This window comes from Furipterus horrens, unplaced genomic scaffold (genome assembly GCF_987537825.1).
Source record: "Furipterus horrens unplaced genomic scaffold, mFurHor1.1.pri manual_scaffold_8, whole genome shotgun sequence".
Lineage (NCBI taxonomy): Eukaryota > Metazoa > Chordata > Mammalia > Chiroptera > Furipteridae > Furipterus > Furipterus horrens.
In genome coordinates this window covers 110,589,643-110,602,978 of record NW_028327178.1, presented here as the reverse complement: position 1 = coordinate 110,602,978, position 13,336 = coordinate 110,589,643, and the positions used below count along the sequence as shown (strand labels likewise).

Here is a 13,336-nt window from a genome sequence, read left to right as displayed (position 1 = left end):
TAAAACGCACAACAACCCTGCGTGCTCTGAGGTGAACCCACTGTCCACGGGAAGACTCTGAGGCCCGAGCCTCAGAACGGGAGCATGGGATGGGGGGTTCTTTGTGTCCTCCCATCAGGAAACCCAGTACGGGTCTCAGAGGCAGAACCATAGCGGTTTTATCCCAAACACAGCAGGTGACAGAGAAACTGGCTACGGAGCTGCGAGCACAGGTTGTCAGTGGCCCCGCGGAACCCCAGCCTGGCCGGCCAGATTTTCAAGGTCCAGCTGGCTCTGGCGGGGGCAGCAGGGCCCGAAGAGACAGCTGGGACCACACAGGGCTGGACGTGCCCAGGCTGGTTTTCCCAAATACACAGCAGGTCTCACACTTTCCCTACACTCAGCACCTCACTTGGGGCACGTTTTCCTGCCAACCTTTGCAGCAAAACCTCGATTTCCCAGGTGCGGGTACAAATTGCTGTCTCTCTGACTGGGCCCTGTTGCAGACGGGGGTTCTGTGGTCCCCACTGTCCTCTGGCTTCGCCACGGCTGTGCTGGGCCTCTGCGCACAAGGGCCTCTGCACTCACACGCCTCCTGGCGCAGAGCTCCGGAAGTGGGAGCGCTGGGTAAATTCAGACAGAGGCGATCGAATTGCCCCCCACACCTCGGTACCAAACGCCCTCGTGTGCGCAGGGCCGTTCCTGCAGCCTCTCATGGGTCAGAATCATCAAGCGGGTCGTCTTTGCGGGTTTAGTTTTCATTTCCTTAATGGTGGTGGGGCCCAGCACAGGTGCGCGGGACAGTGGACGCCCCTCCTGAGGACCCCTGTGTCTGTCCTCTGCCCAGCGTCTTCCACTGATCACCCTCCACCACCAGGCCCCCCCTGAAACAGCTCCATCCTGCATCTGGAGAGAAGAGCATGGGGTTGGTTCGAGTCTGGGTAGCTGGGGGCTGGGGGGGATCCTGCTCCTGGCCTCGGGCTGCTGGATGCTGGGACTCAACCCCACCGGACCCCCGGCTGCTGCCTCTGCCTGATGCTCAGGAAGAGTTGGGGACCAGGACAAAAGGAAGGGATGTTGGAACATGTGTCCCTCAAGTGCAACTGGCCTCGAATAGCTCAGCTATGGTTCTATCCCGAAAGCCCCAGGGACAGGCGGCTGTTGTCACACCAGCTGAGGGGTCACAGCTGAGAATTGTGGAGACTGGGCCAGCGTCTCGGATTGCCAGCCGACGGCTCCAATCCCGGGGCCGTGAGTGACCATGACTCGCGCTGACCGGGGCTGTATCTGATCCAGTCTGCAAGGCACACCTTGGATTTGACCCAACCTGCCTCCCTCACACCATCGGCCCCACGGGGAGCTGGGTCCCCACCTCCACACCTGGGTCCTGCTGAGTCCTCCGAGTCCTCCGCCCACCGCACAGGGGACCCAGGCCTCCCTGAGGTCCCTCCCTCTGGCCTGGCCACACTCAGAGCAGACCCCCAGCATTCCCTGGGCAGGTGAGCTCCTGGTACATCCCTCCTCCTACTCCTGAGCCCTCGCCCTCAGGAGGGGACCTCTGAGCTCTGGACTCAGGTCCCGGACACCTTGAAGTGGGGGAGCCTGGGCCCTGCTAGGAAGGAGGGTGGCTGGGAGGGAGGAACACACCGGGGCTCAGAGGCGCCGGGAGGAGGCCTCATGGCGGAGGGGAGTCTCTGGTGAACCCGAGAGACAGGCTTGAAGCAGCCTCGGGTCTGTCGTGGGGCCCCTCAGTGCTCCAGCCACCAGAGAAGCCGCGCCATCGCCCCTTTAAGAAGGGGTCCCGCGCCCCCTCCCCAGCTGGTGCAAAGTCCCCAGAGGCTACAAGTGGGGTGTGGGGAGAGAGACGGGACACAGCTGTTATTCGAGGGGGTGGCGGGGACCCGCACTGCGGGGAGGGGCGGGGTAGGGGACAGGCCTGGAGCGGGGGGCGGGGAGAGCTGCGAGGTGGGAGCCGGCCGGTGGGGGGGGCGAGTCTGTGAATCGGAGTTGGGGGTCGCCTCGGGGAGTGGCCAGGGACTCCGAGAGACCAAGGATAGCGGAGCCGGGGCGGGGCCGGGGACTTCGGGGACCTCGGGGACTTGGGCGTAGGCGGGGTCGGGGCCCGGAGTGGCGGGCCGCGGGGCGGGGCCTCGGCAGTCACTAGCCAAGGCGCGGGGCTCCCTGCGCTTCGGCTCCGAGTCCAGACGGTAGAGGCGGCGCCCGTGGCCGCGCGGGCACCATGGGCTGTTGTTCCGGCCGCTGCACGCTCATCTTCCTCTGCACTTTCCAGCTGGTGAGTGGCGACCACCCCTCGGGCCCCGCAGCCCCTGCACACGGGGGGGTCCGGGCGCGCTCTCCGACTTTAGCCCGCGGGTCCGCGCCAGCCTGTGAGGCTCCTGGCTGGGACGGCTCGGACCCGCGGGCTTCTGTGGCCGAAGTTCTCCGCTGCCCAAGGGGCGGAGGCCGTGGGAAGCCAGCGCCCTGTGTGCGGCACCTCCGGCCCCTTCGTCCCGCTTGGGCGACCCTCTGCGTGTGTGCGCGCCGGGGCGGCCGTGACAGGTGCTGGGATGCCGCTGGAACGGGCCGGAGCAAAACAAAAGCCTTCGGGCGGGGGGGGGGGGGGGGGCTGGACCCTCCTCTCGCCGGAGCCTCGGGCTGGGGACTCAATAAGTCCTGTGTGCGCGGTTCAGTCGGGGCAGGGGGTGGGAGGAGCGCTGCTGCGCGCGCGGTCCACGCGTGTCCCGAGACGAGCGTGGCTCCGAGTGGACGCGCAGAGTGTGTGAAAGTGCTCCCTTTCTGAAGCGAGCGCCGGGCCCCAGTGAGGGGCCGAGTTCTGTTTCCGAGGCCAGGCAGCCCTTTGGGTTTGGAGGTGCTTGTGAGTTTGGAAGTGCGAGCGGAGCGGAGCCGGCCGCCCCTGGAGCCGCCCAAGGTGCAGGAGGCGGCCCCTCGCTGCTCCGGGGTGGGGTTGGGGGCGGCCTCGGAGGATGCTGAGTGGATAGGGGGTTGGAGCCCGTGCCCAGGGCTGCACTTGGGCGTCTTTTGTGCCCGGGATTAGCTGGGCCCCCTGATTGCAGCTTTGCAGAGAACTTGACCATCCATCAGCCAAGTTTCCACCCTGCACTTGGAGATCCGGGAGCCAGGTGGGGCCCATTCCCAGAGCTGCTGCCTGCTGCAGGGAGGCGGAGGGGGGCGGCAAATAACCACGGTCTGGGCTGCTGGGCTCAGGAGCAAGGCCATGGCCTTTGGTCTCTGGTCTTAAAAGGGAAATGCTGCTTTGTTGAGGCCACAATGCTGGGCGTGCTCTTGCTCGGAGGGGCACAGCGGAGGGGCACAGCGGGGCTGTTCTGGAGAAGTGAGTGGAAGGCCCCCCTGCACCCTTGGCTGTGCAGGGCTGGTTCCTGTCCTCTGCTGGGCACAGGGCTTGCCGGCCGAGCTGGCACGGAGCTGAGATGCACAGGCTGGTGCGTCCCACCCGGAGGACGCCGCTCCCCCATGGGCCACCCAGAGCTGTGGATGCCTGAGGGGTGCAGTGAGGGGAGCGTGGAGGGAGGTGGGCCCTCCACAGGGATAAGGCTGGAAGAGGGCCCTCACCTTGCAAAAGCCCTTGAAGCCTAAGGAGTGTCTGCGGCAGTGGGGTGCTATTGCAAGCCTTGGGGCCACTCCCTGAAGCCGGAAAAGGGAAGGAAGGAAGGGGTGACGGGTGAAGGACAGCGGGAGCCAGGTGACTGACTGCACAGCAGGAAGCAGAGTGGCTTTGGGTGCTGTGACTTGTTTGGTTTCCTGGGTTAAGTCTGCTGTGTGGGCTGCACTCGGGGTTGAGCTGACTGGGGGCAGGAGAAACCGGGGCACTGAGGGAGGGTGTGGCCTCGGGCTCCTAGGGGTTGAGTTGGCCACGTTGCCTGTTTAACCTCTGAAGTGGACAGTGAGCAGAGGGGTGTCCCTGCAGGCCCCTGGAAACTTGGGTGCAGCTTAGGAGGGGGATTATCTTGGCTTGAGGGCTGCAGGGTCTCCCTGGACCAGGGGCTGCTGGCAGACCCCTCATCTCAGCCAGGCCAGAGCTGCGTTCCCTGCGGGGTTGAGGCTGAGCCCACTGAAATGCAGCTTGGAGCTGTGAGAGGCTTTTGTCCTGGGCCGACGGAGGGGGTGGCGGGGGAGGAGGCTGAGGCCTGACATCACCCACCGCCCTGGTCACTGTGTGTGGGGTGAGGGTTCTGCAGGGGAAGCCGAGGGGGGAGTCCTGTGGCTTTTCTTTCTCATTTGACAAGCGTGAGAGTTTCCTGGTTGCCCAGCTACGGGACAAAGAACAAGCAGAGCCTTCCATCGGAAGAATAGCATGAACTTTGCTGCTCAGAGCCAGCGGAGTGCTGGGGCCATTTCCCAGGCTGCGCCGCACCGCGGGGACAAGAGGGCAGCGAGGGCTCAGCAAGGGCTTTGGCCAGCGGGTGGCCCTCACCTCCTCCCCGCTCGTCAACATGGCCACAGTGCAGAGCCTTGTGGTGACTGGGCTTAGAGGTGAAAAGGGGCCCCGCAGCCCCTGCTGTGCTGGCCACCCTGCCAGTCTGCGGGGTTTCTCTTCTAGGAGCAGCCCCGGGAGCCGCCCCTCATCTTGGGGAGCCATCAGCAGGGACATGCACGGCGCATGCCCAGTCCAGGCCGTTGTGTGCCAGGGGCTCTGGGCTCAAGGCGTGAGGCTCGAGCAGAACTCAAACAGCCGGGAGTGTCCGGGGCCCCCGGCCCTCCTTATATTTGGAGGCTGTCAGCTTCGCTCCAGCTTCTCAGGACAGGACAAGACCACTGCCTCCTGACCACAGTCACCCAGCCTCAGGGGACCCGTCTGGAGCACCCCCATGGCCTGTGGGTGGGATGAGCTGTGCCATGAGAGGAAGGGGCTCAGAGGGGAGCGTCTGTGTGTCTGGGAGCACGTCCGTGGGAAGTTTTCTCATGCAAGTCCTGCTTTTGCCTCCCCATGCCCAGCTGTCTCCTAGGGTGACCCCAGCCCCCACAAAGGGCATGCTTAGAATGTCCCCCTGCCTGAGACCTCCTGGAAATAGCTGCCACCCCCGCCCCAGGGCCATCCAGAGTGACCGAACTATGCCCAGGACACACCCGCAGCAGCTGTTCCTGGGGCTGGTCAGGGTCCCCTGAGGGATCCAGGCAGGACATGGGCCAGAACAATGGAGAGAAGCTGTGGTGGGGAATGGCCGAGTGTTTGGGCCAAGGATGGGCACCCATGGCCCTGCAACCCCAGGGAAACCCACGGAGGCTCACCCTGCCAGGCCCTGTCCCCAGTCAGGGTGCTGCTCCCTACCCCTCGCAGAGCCCGGGCCCTGCCTAAGGCCCCAGCCCACACCCCGGAGGTCACTCAGAGTCAGAGACTGGCCTCTAGCTCTCCCAGAGCCAAGGGCGCGCTGGGCACAGAGGGGGCCACAGTGACATCATGACATGTAGCTACAGGCCCCTCCGGATGCCGGCCCTTCTCCACTCTGGTCACCCCAGGATGTGGTCGGTCCCTTCCAGCCCTCACTGGATGCTGAGGATTTGGCTGTACTTCCTCCCAGGTCCCCTCAACACCAGCATGTGTGACAGCCTGGCCCACAGACGTGATGAACGAACGAACAAATGAACTGAGTCAGTGGGTGAGTGAGTGAGTCAGTGAATGAGTGCATGAATGAATGAGTGAGTGAATGTGAGTGAGGGAATGGATGAGTGAATGAGAGTGATGAATGAGTGAGTGAGTGAATGAATAAGTGAGTGAATGAGTGCATGATGAATGAGTGAGTGAGTGAATGAATGAATGGAGTGAGTGAGTGAATGAGTGAGTGATGAGTGAGTGAATGAATGAGTGAGTGAGTGATGAATGAGTGAGTGAATGAGTGAGTGAGTGGATGAATGAGTGCGTGAGTGAGTGAGTGAATGAGTGAGTGAGTGAGTAAGTGAATGAATGAGTGGATGAGTGTGTGAATGAATGAGTGGATGAGTGTGTGAATGAATGAGTGAGTGAATGAGTGAGTTAATGAGTGAGTGAATGGATGAGTGAGTGAATGAGCGAGTAAGTGAGTCAGTGTTTTCTGAGCTTAGAGCCTGTCAGTTTCCCTGCATAGAAAACACCAAGTTCCTGTAGCCGGGCCTATAGGGTGGTGCCTACAGAGCTGGAGGGGCAGGAATGGCCTTAAAGTGGAGAAGCAGCCTGTCCCCCAACTGTCCCGAAAGCACAAGAGAGCCCAGCAAGTGAGGGTGCAGCTGTGGAGGCCGGGCTCCCTGCAGCTCCTGCCCTGAGGCTGCAACTTGCCTCCCAGCTCCGGAGCTACGCCTGCCCTCGTTGGAGTTCCCATTCGCCAGATGCGGAACTGAGCACCGGGGGTGGAGGCTCTCACGGAGGACCTTTCCAAACAGAAGGAATGCCCAGAGGCGCATTTGTGGGCGAGGGGCACCTGGAAAGAGTTCTATTGGAAGAGCCTGGGCCGCAGCAGGGTCTCGAGCCTGGGAGGGGCAGAGGGGATTAGGTGGGAGAGATAGGCCGGGACCTCCCTGGGGGTCTGCTGCCCCTCACACGCTGTCCTGCCCTAGGTTACCGCCCTGGAGCGGCAGGTGTTTGACTTCCTGGGCTACCAGTGGGCGCCCATCCTGGCCACCTTTGTCCACATCGTCATGGTCATCCTGGGGCTCTTTGGCACCATCCAATACCGACCTCGCTACATCGTGGTGGTGAGTCCACTGTGCTCCGCCGCCACTCCCCCTGCCCACCCCCGCAACCCAGGGCGGTGACAGGATGACCAGCATGGCCCTCCAGAGGCCTGTTGTCCTAGAAAGCACCGGAACACCCGGGAAGGCCAGGCTTTTAGCTGCGCACTGTCTTCCTGGACCCCCAGGCTCACAGCCTGACCTGGACAGAGGCCCAGGGCAGACATCGGACCCCCAAGTGCCCCAGCCCAGGCCCCTGCACGCGGCCCTCCTGCCCTGGACAGGCTTGTAAGGTGCTCAGGAGGCTTGCTGTGACCAGTGCAGCATTTTCAAGTGCAGGCCAAGACGATTGGTCTGGACCTGTGTTGGCAGCAAACCTTTCCTGCAAAGGGCCCGGGGCAGGCATCCCAGGCCCATGGGCCAGTCACAGCCATGGCACAGAGACTGCCCTGCGCACAGTGGCGATGGGGACGCAGCTGAGGCCCAGCGAGACCTCACAGCAGCGGGCACTGGCCTGCAGCCCTCCGCTCCCAGCTGGCAGCTGTCCAGGACGCCCTTTTAGGGGGGAAGGCTGGGGGCTGCTCTGGAGTTCAGGTCATTCATGCCCTTGCTTTTCATTTGTCCACCTTGGATGGGCCATGGGCGTTTCTGGGCCAGGACAGGGAGCGAGGGAGGCGTCCTGCACCGCTGGCCGTGAGAGCAGACAGCTGTCACCGTGGGGAAGGCTCCGTGGTGGAGACCTGGGAGCAGAGCCCCCGCCCCCGCGGAGGCCTCTAGGAGTCTCCTCCAAAGGCAAAAGCAGGGTGGGCCACTCCCCCTAAAGAGCAAGGGTCCCACCAAGTACACCATCCAGGTCCAAGTTCATTCACCTAACCACCTGTCTTCTCCCTAGTACGCTGTGTGGGCGGCCATCTGGGTCACCTGGAATGTCTTCATTACCTGCTTCTACCTGGAGGTGGGGGGCCTCTCCAAGGTGAGTCAAGTCCAGAAGACCTGTGCAATGGCGAAGGCGTGGCCACGTGAGCACTGCACGTGCTAGTACCTGACCCCGCCCCTAAGGGGCGGGGCGGGGCCTGCTCATGGCTCTGGCCCCGGCCCTGGCACACAGCAGCTACTCACTGCAGGTCTGGGAAAAGACAAGTGACCTGATGGATGGATGAGGGGTTGTGGGCATTGGTAGGCTGGTGGCCTCCTGCTGAGGAAGGATGCACCAGGAAAGGCTTCCAGGAGGAGGCGGCCTCAGGACCTGGGTAGAGGTGTGCAGGTCGGAACACCACCTCGAGGGTCCCGGCCTGGGCCAGGCGGGGCGATGTCTGCCCTCCCGCGGGCTCTGGGCTGCTCTGCTCCCTCACACCCTGAGGACGCCCATTGGTCCCTCCTGCAGGGTGGGATGGGGACCGCATCCAAGCCGAGTTTCCTAGGAGTTTCCCTGGTGAACAGATCCTGCTTGAGCAGCTATTTTGGGCACTTTGCACGTAGCAATTTATTTCATCCTTGCATGAAGCTCAGAGATAAGTCGTAGGAGCCAGGAGTGGGGGTGGGGTTTGAGTCCAGGTGCCAGGGCCGAGCAGCTGGGAGGGCTTTGGTGCCCGTCCCCCATGGCTGGAGCCCAGGGTAGAGGCTGGTGATGTCGCTGGTGCTCACTGGTCCCACCCCCTCACCCCCAGGACAGCGAGCTCCTGACCTTCAACCTGTCCAGACACCGCTCCTGGTGGCGTGAGCACGGCCCTGGCTGTCGGCCTGAGGAGCCAGCAGTGGCCTCGAGGCCCCCGGGTGGCCAGGCCCTGGTGGCGGGTGTCAGCTGCAGCCTGGAGCACGGCTACGTGGAGGCCCTGCACAGCGGCCTGCAGATCCTGGTGGCGGTGAGCGTGGGAAGGGTCTCATCAGCTGTGGGACACAGGGGGGCCCCGAGGACCAGGTCCCAGGCCTTTCTGCACAGAGCACGGCTCTGTCCTCTCCCAGGGCAGGATGCCCTTCCCTGCCCCCCATCCCTGCCCAAGGGGCTAAGGACTCACCCGCTATCCCTGCCTGTATGGCTGAGCCTCAGCATCCTGCTCTGGGAAATGGGCTCAGGACCAGCTGTGCCCCAGGGGCAGCATGAGGAGGACAGAACCTGAAGGTTCTGGTGATGCTCTGGGCTGGGCCTGCAGGGCTCTTGCAGTCTGTCCCCTCCCAGCCCCAGAGGCCGTGTGGGCTCCACCCTGGCCAGACCAGGGGACCATTTCCTCGCCCCTGGACTGTGGCGCCTGGCCTGCCCCTGCCGGCTGCTTCCTGCGCCTGCGGCGCTGAGACCAGGGCTGCGGGTGGCGCACAGAAACTCAGGGCGCTCCGTGGGCTGCGTGTCGTCCCTCAGAGCAGAGGGCCGCTGGGACCCCGGCAGGGCACAGGCCTGGGTTTCGGGTTTAGTCCCCGGTCGGGGCGCGTGCGAGAGGCCACCAATTGATGCTGTCTCTCACAATGATGTTTCTCTCCCTCCCTTCTCCTCTCTCTAAAATTAAATAAGTAAAATCTTTTAAAAATTTTCAGGTCTTTCCATTAAATTTGAATTTCAGAGACACAACAAGTAAGTTTTAGTGCAAGTGTGTTCTATTCCGTGCTTGGGATATACGCACGCTAAAAACAAAAAACAGACACACCCAGTTCGCTGTGTATCTGAAATTTAGATTTCACTGGGTCCTCTGCAGAGAGAGGTGACTCCGTGCCAGGGGCTGGATCGGCAGGAGGGTCTGCAGAGCTCAGGGGCGCATCCTTTGCCTCAGTGGGACAGCCTGCCCTCTGCTGTTTGCTTTGGAGGGCCCAGGGGAAGTAGACCCTTGGCCAGCCCCATGCAGTCCTGTCAGGAATTCAAACCAGCCAGAGGGGCTAGAGCACCAGCTCCTGGGGGGACGGCAGTCCTGCGGGTGTGTGGAGAGCTTTGTGGAGCCACTGGGGCGCGTGGGGGCGGGGGGCGCATTCGGCACCATGGACAGCGAGTGGCCCGGCTCCATCACACACAGGAGACCTCCACCTGGGTCCTTGCAGTTTGCCCCCTGGTAGCAAGGAGACAGGCTGCCAAGTCAGCAGAGAGAAGGCCCAGCGCCTGTCCCTGAGGAGGGCGGGGGCCTCCAGAGCAGGGGACACAAGCCCAGCTTTTCCAGCCTGTCCGTCAGCCCTGGTGGCAGTAAACGTCGCCCTCGGGGGTAACCCGCCCCGCGGTTAGTGATGCCGGCATGTGGGTGTGGACAGCTTGAGCCGTGGGCAGTGCTAGCCCTGCCCCGCCTCAGCTGTAGCCCTTTCATGCAGGCTGCCTGGTGCCGGGGGTCTGCAGCGGGTGTCACGGGCACCTGCCCTCTTTCCCCTGACATCTGAGCCCCTCCACCGAGGGGCCCGTGCCCGGCAGGGCCTCAGTCTGTCTCCGGCTGTCACCCACTCACCGTGCAACGGCTGGCTCACACCTTGTCCGTGCAGCTGCCTGCGCCCCAAAGAGGAGGAGCCCGGTGATTGGCTGCCTAAGTTCCCTGGGGAGGCGGCCTGGCTGTAAGTGAGGAGCCCTCCAGGCTGTGGTCACATGTCTCCCAGGGCCTCCCTGCCTCTCACCCCCTGTGAAAGTGGGGCTCGGTCATCTTCCTGGCTCACTGGTCCAGGAGCCAACCCCCTCCGGAGACCCTCACCTGCAGGGGCCAGACATGCCCCCTAGGGAGGTCAGACGCCACCAGAACTTCAGAGCTCATCCGGCCCACAGCCCGAGATGACCTTCCTGATTGCTGCCTGCCACCCCCACCCAGCCGTGTCTCCCTGCCTTCCAGCTGGTGGGATTCGTCTACGCCTGCTACGTGGTCAGCGCGCTCACCAAGGAGGAAGCCGGCTGTAAGTGTGCAGCCCTGCCGGCCGGCTCCGGCGGCGGGGCGGGCAGAGGCGGGCAGAGGGCTGGCTATGGAGCTGGCGCCTCCAAGTTCTCTCTTAGATGAGCCTCCACGCCCAGGGTGGGGTCCCTGCCAGAGCAAGGAGGGGATGATTCAGCCCCCTGAGAAGAGACGAGGGGGAAGCCCCAGGTTCTGGGCACCAGTGGTCACCTCACCCCAAGTCCAGCAGGTTCACGGGCTCCTGTGCTGCAGCTTGGGCCCCCCACAAGCCCCACCGCTGCTGCAGGTGGAGGGCTGAGCCCCCAGACCTGGGGCCATGGGCCATTCTACCTCTGGCAGAGAGAAAGGGGCCCCATTGGCCGGGCATCCCCCAGGCCCTCAGGGCCGGCCTGGACTCATCTGAGCAGCATTTCCTCTGTACCCCCACTGTGACCCCCTTCGACTTCTGTGTCAGCACTCAGCCACCCCCACAGGCCCCAACCACCCCGGCTCTGACACGGTGCCATGGGAAAGCCCCACAGAGAACAAAGCCAGGGTGGGTGGGGGCTGGGCATGCCAGGGGACCCTGGCCCCTGTGGGCTGACCCTTTCCTGGGGTCGGGATCAGAATTCAGAGCCTCTGCCCCAGGCGTCAGGTGACTCTGGGGTGGGCACCCCACAGCTCAGAGAGCGGCTCGGCCCCAGACAGCTCCCCCCACCCCCCACCGCCGCCCTCCCGCTGCGTGAGCCCCAGCCGCCTCTCTCGCTGCAGCTGCTGGAGGAACCGAAGGCTTCGTGTGTCGGTCACGTTTCAGCACACCAAGGCAGGAGCCCGCCCTGGGGCTCAGAAATGGACTCGTTTTGCCCAGAGAGCCCCTGTCACCCACTAGCTGCGCAGACGGCTTCCAGGGGCCGGTGGGTGACGTTGGTGAACAAGGTGGGACAGTGACTGGCAGAGCCTGTGGGGCCTGACCCCAGGTTCCGAGGGCCTGGGGTCCTGAGACCACAGTCCCAGGCTGAGCAGCCTGTGCCCATCGAGACACCTCACCCGGAGCCGCTGGCTCTGTCTCCAGGCCGCAGTCCCCACGGTGCTGCTTGTCTGGGTTTTGCTTTATTTGGGTCTTGGTTTCTTTCAGTTGATTTCATTGGTGGATTTGATCCATTTCCTCTCTACCATGTCACTGAAAAGCCCTCCGGCCTCTTGTTCAAGCAGGTGTACTTGTAAGTATGGCCGCGCAGCCTGCCCCGGCGGGGTCCGGCCAGTCACTTAGCCCAGCCGGGCGTCCCTCTGTCTGTCCATCCATTCGTCATCCATCCGTCCCCCATGCTGCTGAGATCAGCTCTGTGTGTCTCCAGGCCAGGGATGGGGGTGCACAGGATCAGGGGCTTGGTCCCCCTCCACCTGGCCCAGTGGAGTCTGGGGGCGTTTGGGCCGAAGCCGGTTTTGTGCCGTGGGGCCGGGGCAGGGCCCTGAGAGGCCACCAGCTGGGGGGGGGGGGCAGCGTCTCGCCATGGCAGGAAGTTTGGGGCCTTGGTTTTCTACTTTGGGAGGAACAGACTTCTTCCCTCATGAAGGGCAGAGCTCCTGCGGTGCCCGGGCCTCTGCCTCACCTTCTCTGAAGTGGCCTTTGCCCCCAGCCCCGCCCCACATGTCACCCTGACATTTGGGGTCAAACTGCACTTCCCTTGTCCCACCCATGCCCTCAGGGCCACAGCTGTGGCCCTCCCCTGGGGACCCTGGCCCACCTGGCAGCCCCTCCCCCATAGGTTCTGCGCACCATGGCCCAAGGCCTTCAGAGGCAGCAGGCACCCAGCTTCCGTGGCAGGGAGAGGCCTCGCCCAGGCCCCCGAGCGAGCCAGCACCGGTGCACTAGTCCACGGTGGGGGCCCTGCGCTCTGAAATGATGCACCAGGCCCGGGTATTCTGTGCTGCCAGGGAGCCTGGATGGCCGGAGGGCCCTGACCAAGCCCCTCCCTCCGCTCCCAGCCCAGTCCCCGCCCCCAAACCCACTAAGACGTCTGCAGACAAGGCCTGACTACCCAGGTGGGACTCCCAGGCCTGGGCCTCCTTGTCGATGCTAGGGAGCCCTCCCCTTAGTGGGCTTTGTCCCATGGCATTCCAGGGGAGGAGGGCAGAGCAGCCCAGGGGACTGATGGCCTCTGAGCCCCAGGCTGTCTCCCAGGCCAGAAGCCGCCCCGCAGAGCTCTCTGACCCTCCCGCTTGTCCCGCAGGCCCGCGTAGCTGAAGCGGCGCCTGCCCTGCTCCGGCCTCCAGCCTCCGACCCACCTCAGATGCCAGGGGATTCCAGGCAGTGGGACTCGCAGGGCGGCCCGCCGTCAGGGCCCTGCCAGTGGCCGGATCCCCTGTCCCAGGGCCAAGCAAGTGGACACCAGCCGGAGCAGCAAGCCAGCACCAGGCCGGGATGGCTGCAACGTCAAGCGTTTGTGATGTCCTTTTTCTAAAGCAAAGAAAGCCATGTCCTCCGTCCACGCCAGTCCTGGGACCGTGTCCCTGGGGCCGCTGGACCCCGCAGGCTGCACGCAGTGAGGGAGCAGGGCCTGGCCTCTGGGACTTCCCGATGGCGAGTGTGACCCCACCTTGCAGGTGAACGTGAGCCTACGTGCCCCGCCTGGGGGGCATTCCCAGTTCAGCACGGCACACCTGGCTGGGGTTCTCACCACCTGCGCCCCGTGCTGGGCTTGTCCAGGGACAGTGGCCCTTCCGCCTGCAGGGCAAGGTGATGCCTTGTGGTAGGCCCTGGCATTGTTCACAAAAAGGACCTTAGGCAATAGTCTTACAGTGTCCCCAAGGCACCAAGCAGGTAATAAATACTGTCCCAAGAGGCAGGAGTCAGG

The 13,336-nt window shown here is 63.8% G+C and overlaps 1 protein-coding gene across 1 annotated transcript; it reads left to right on the top strand.

The window, feature by feature from the left end:
- Positions 1 to 2,137: 2,137 nt before the first annotated feature.
- On the top strand, positions 2,138 to 11,967 carry NKAIN4 (sodium/potassium transporting ATPase interacting 4). Its single transcript, XM_090285356.1, has 6 exons — positions 2,138 to 2,272; positions 6,547 to 6,684; positions 7,553 to 7,633; positions 8,328 to 8,522; positions 10,446 to 10,506; positions 11,617 to 11,967. The coding sequence occupies exons 1-6, from the start codon at positions 2,219 to 2,221 to the stop codon at positions 11,703 to 11,705; spliced, it is 618 nt and encodes a 205-aa protein (XP_090141482.1). The 5' UTR covers positions 2,138 to 2,218; the 3' UTR covers positions 11,706 to 11,967.
- Positions 11,968 to 13,336: the final 1,369 nt, after the last annotated feature.

Excerpts from the sequence above, each read along its gene's own strand:
- NKAIN4 (XM_090285356.1), top strand. The coding sequence starts at position 2,219 with ATGGGCTGTTGTTCCGGCCGCTGCACGCTCATCTTCCTCTGCACTTTC. Across the intron at positions 2,273-6,546 it reads TCCTCTGCACTTTCCAGCTG|GTTACCGCCCTGGAGCGGCA; the intron begins GTGAGTGGCGAC and ends GTCCTGCCCTAG. Across the intron at positions 6,685-7,552 it reads GACCTCGCTACATCGTGGTG|TACGCTGTGTGGGCGGCCAT; the intron begins GTGAGTCCACTG and ends TCTTCTCCCTAG.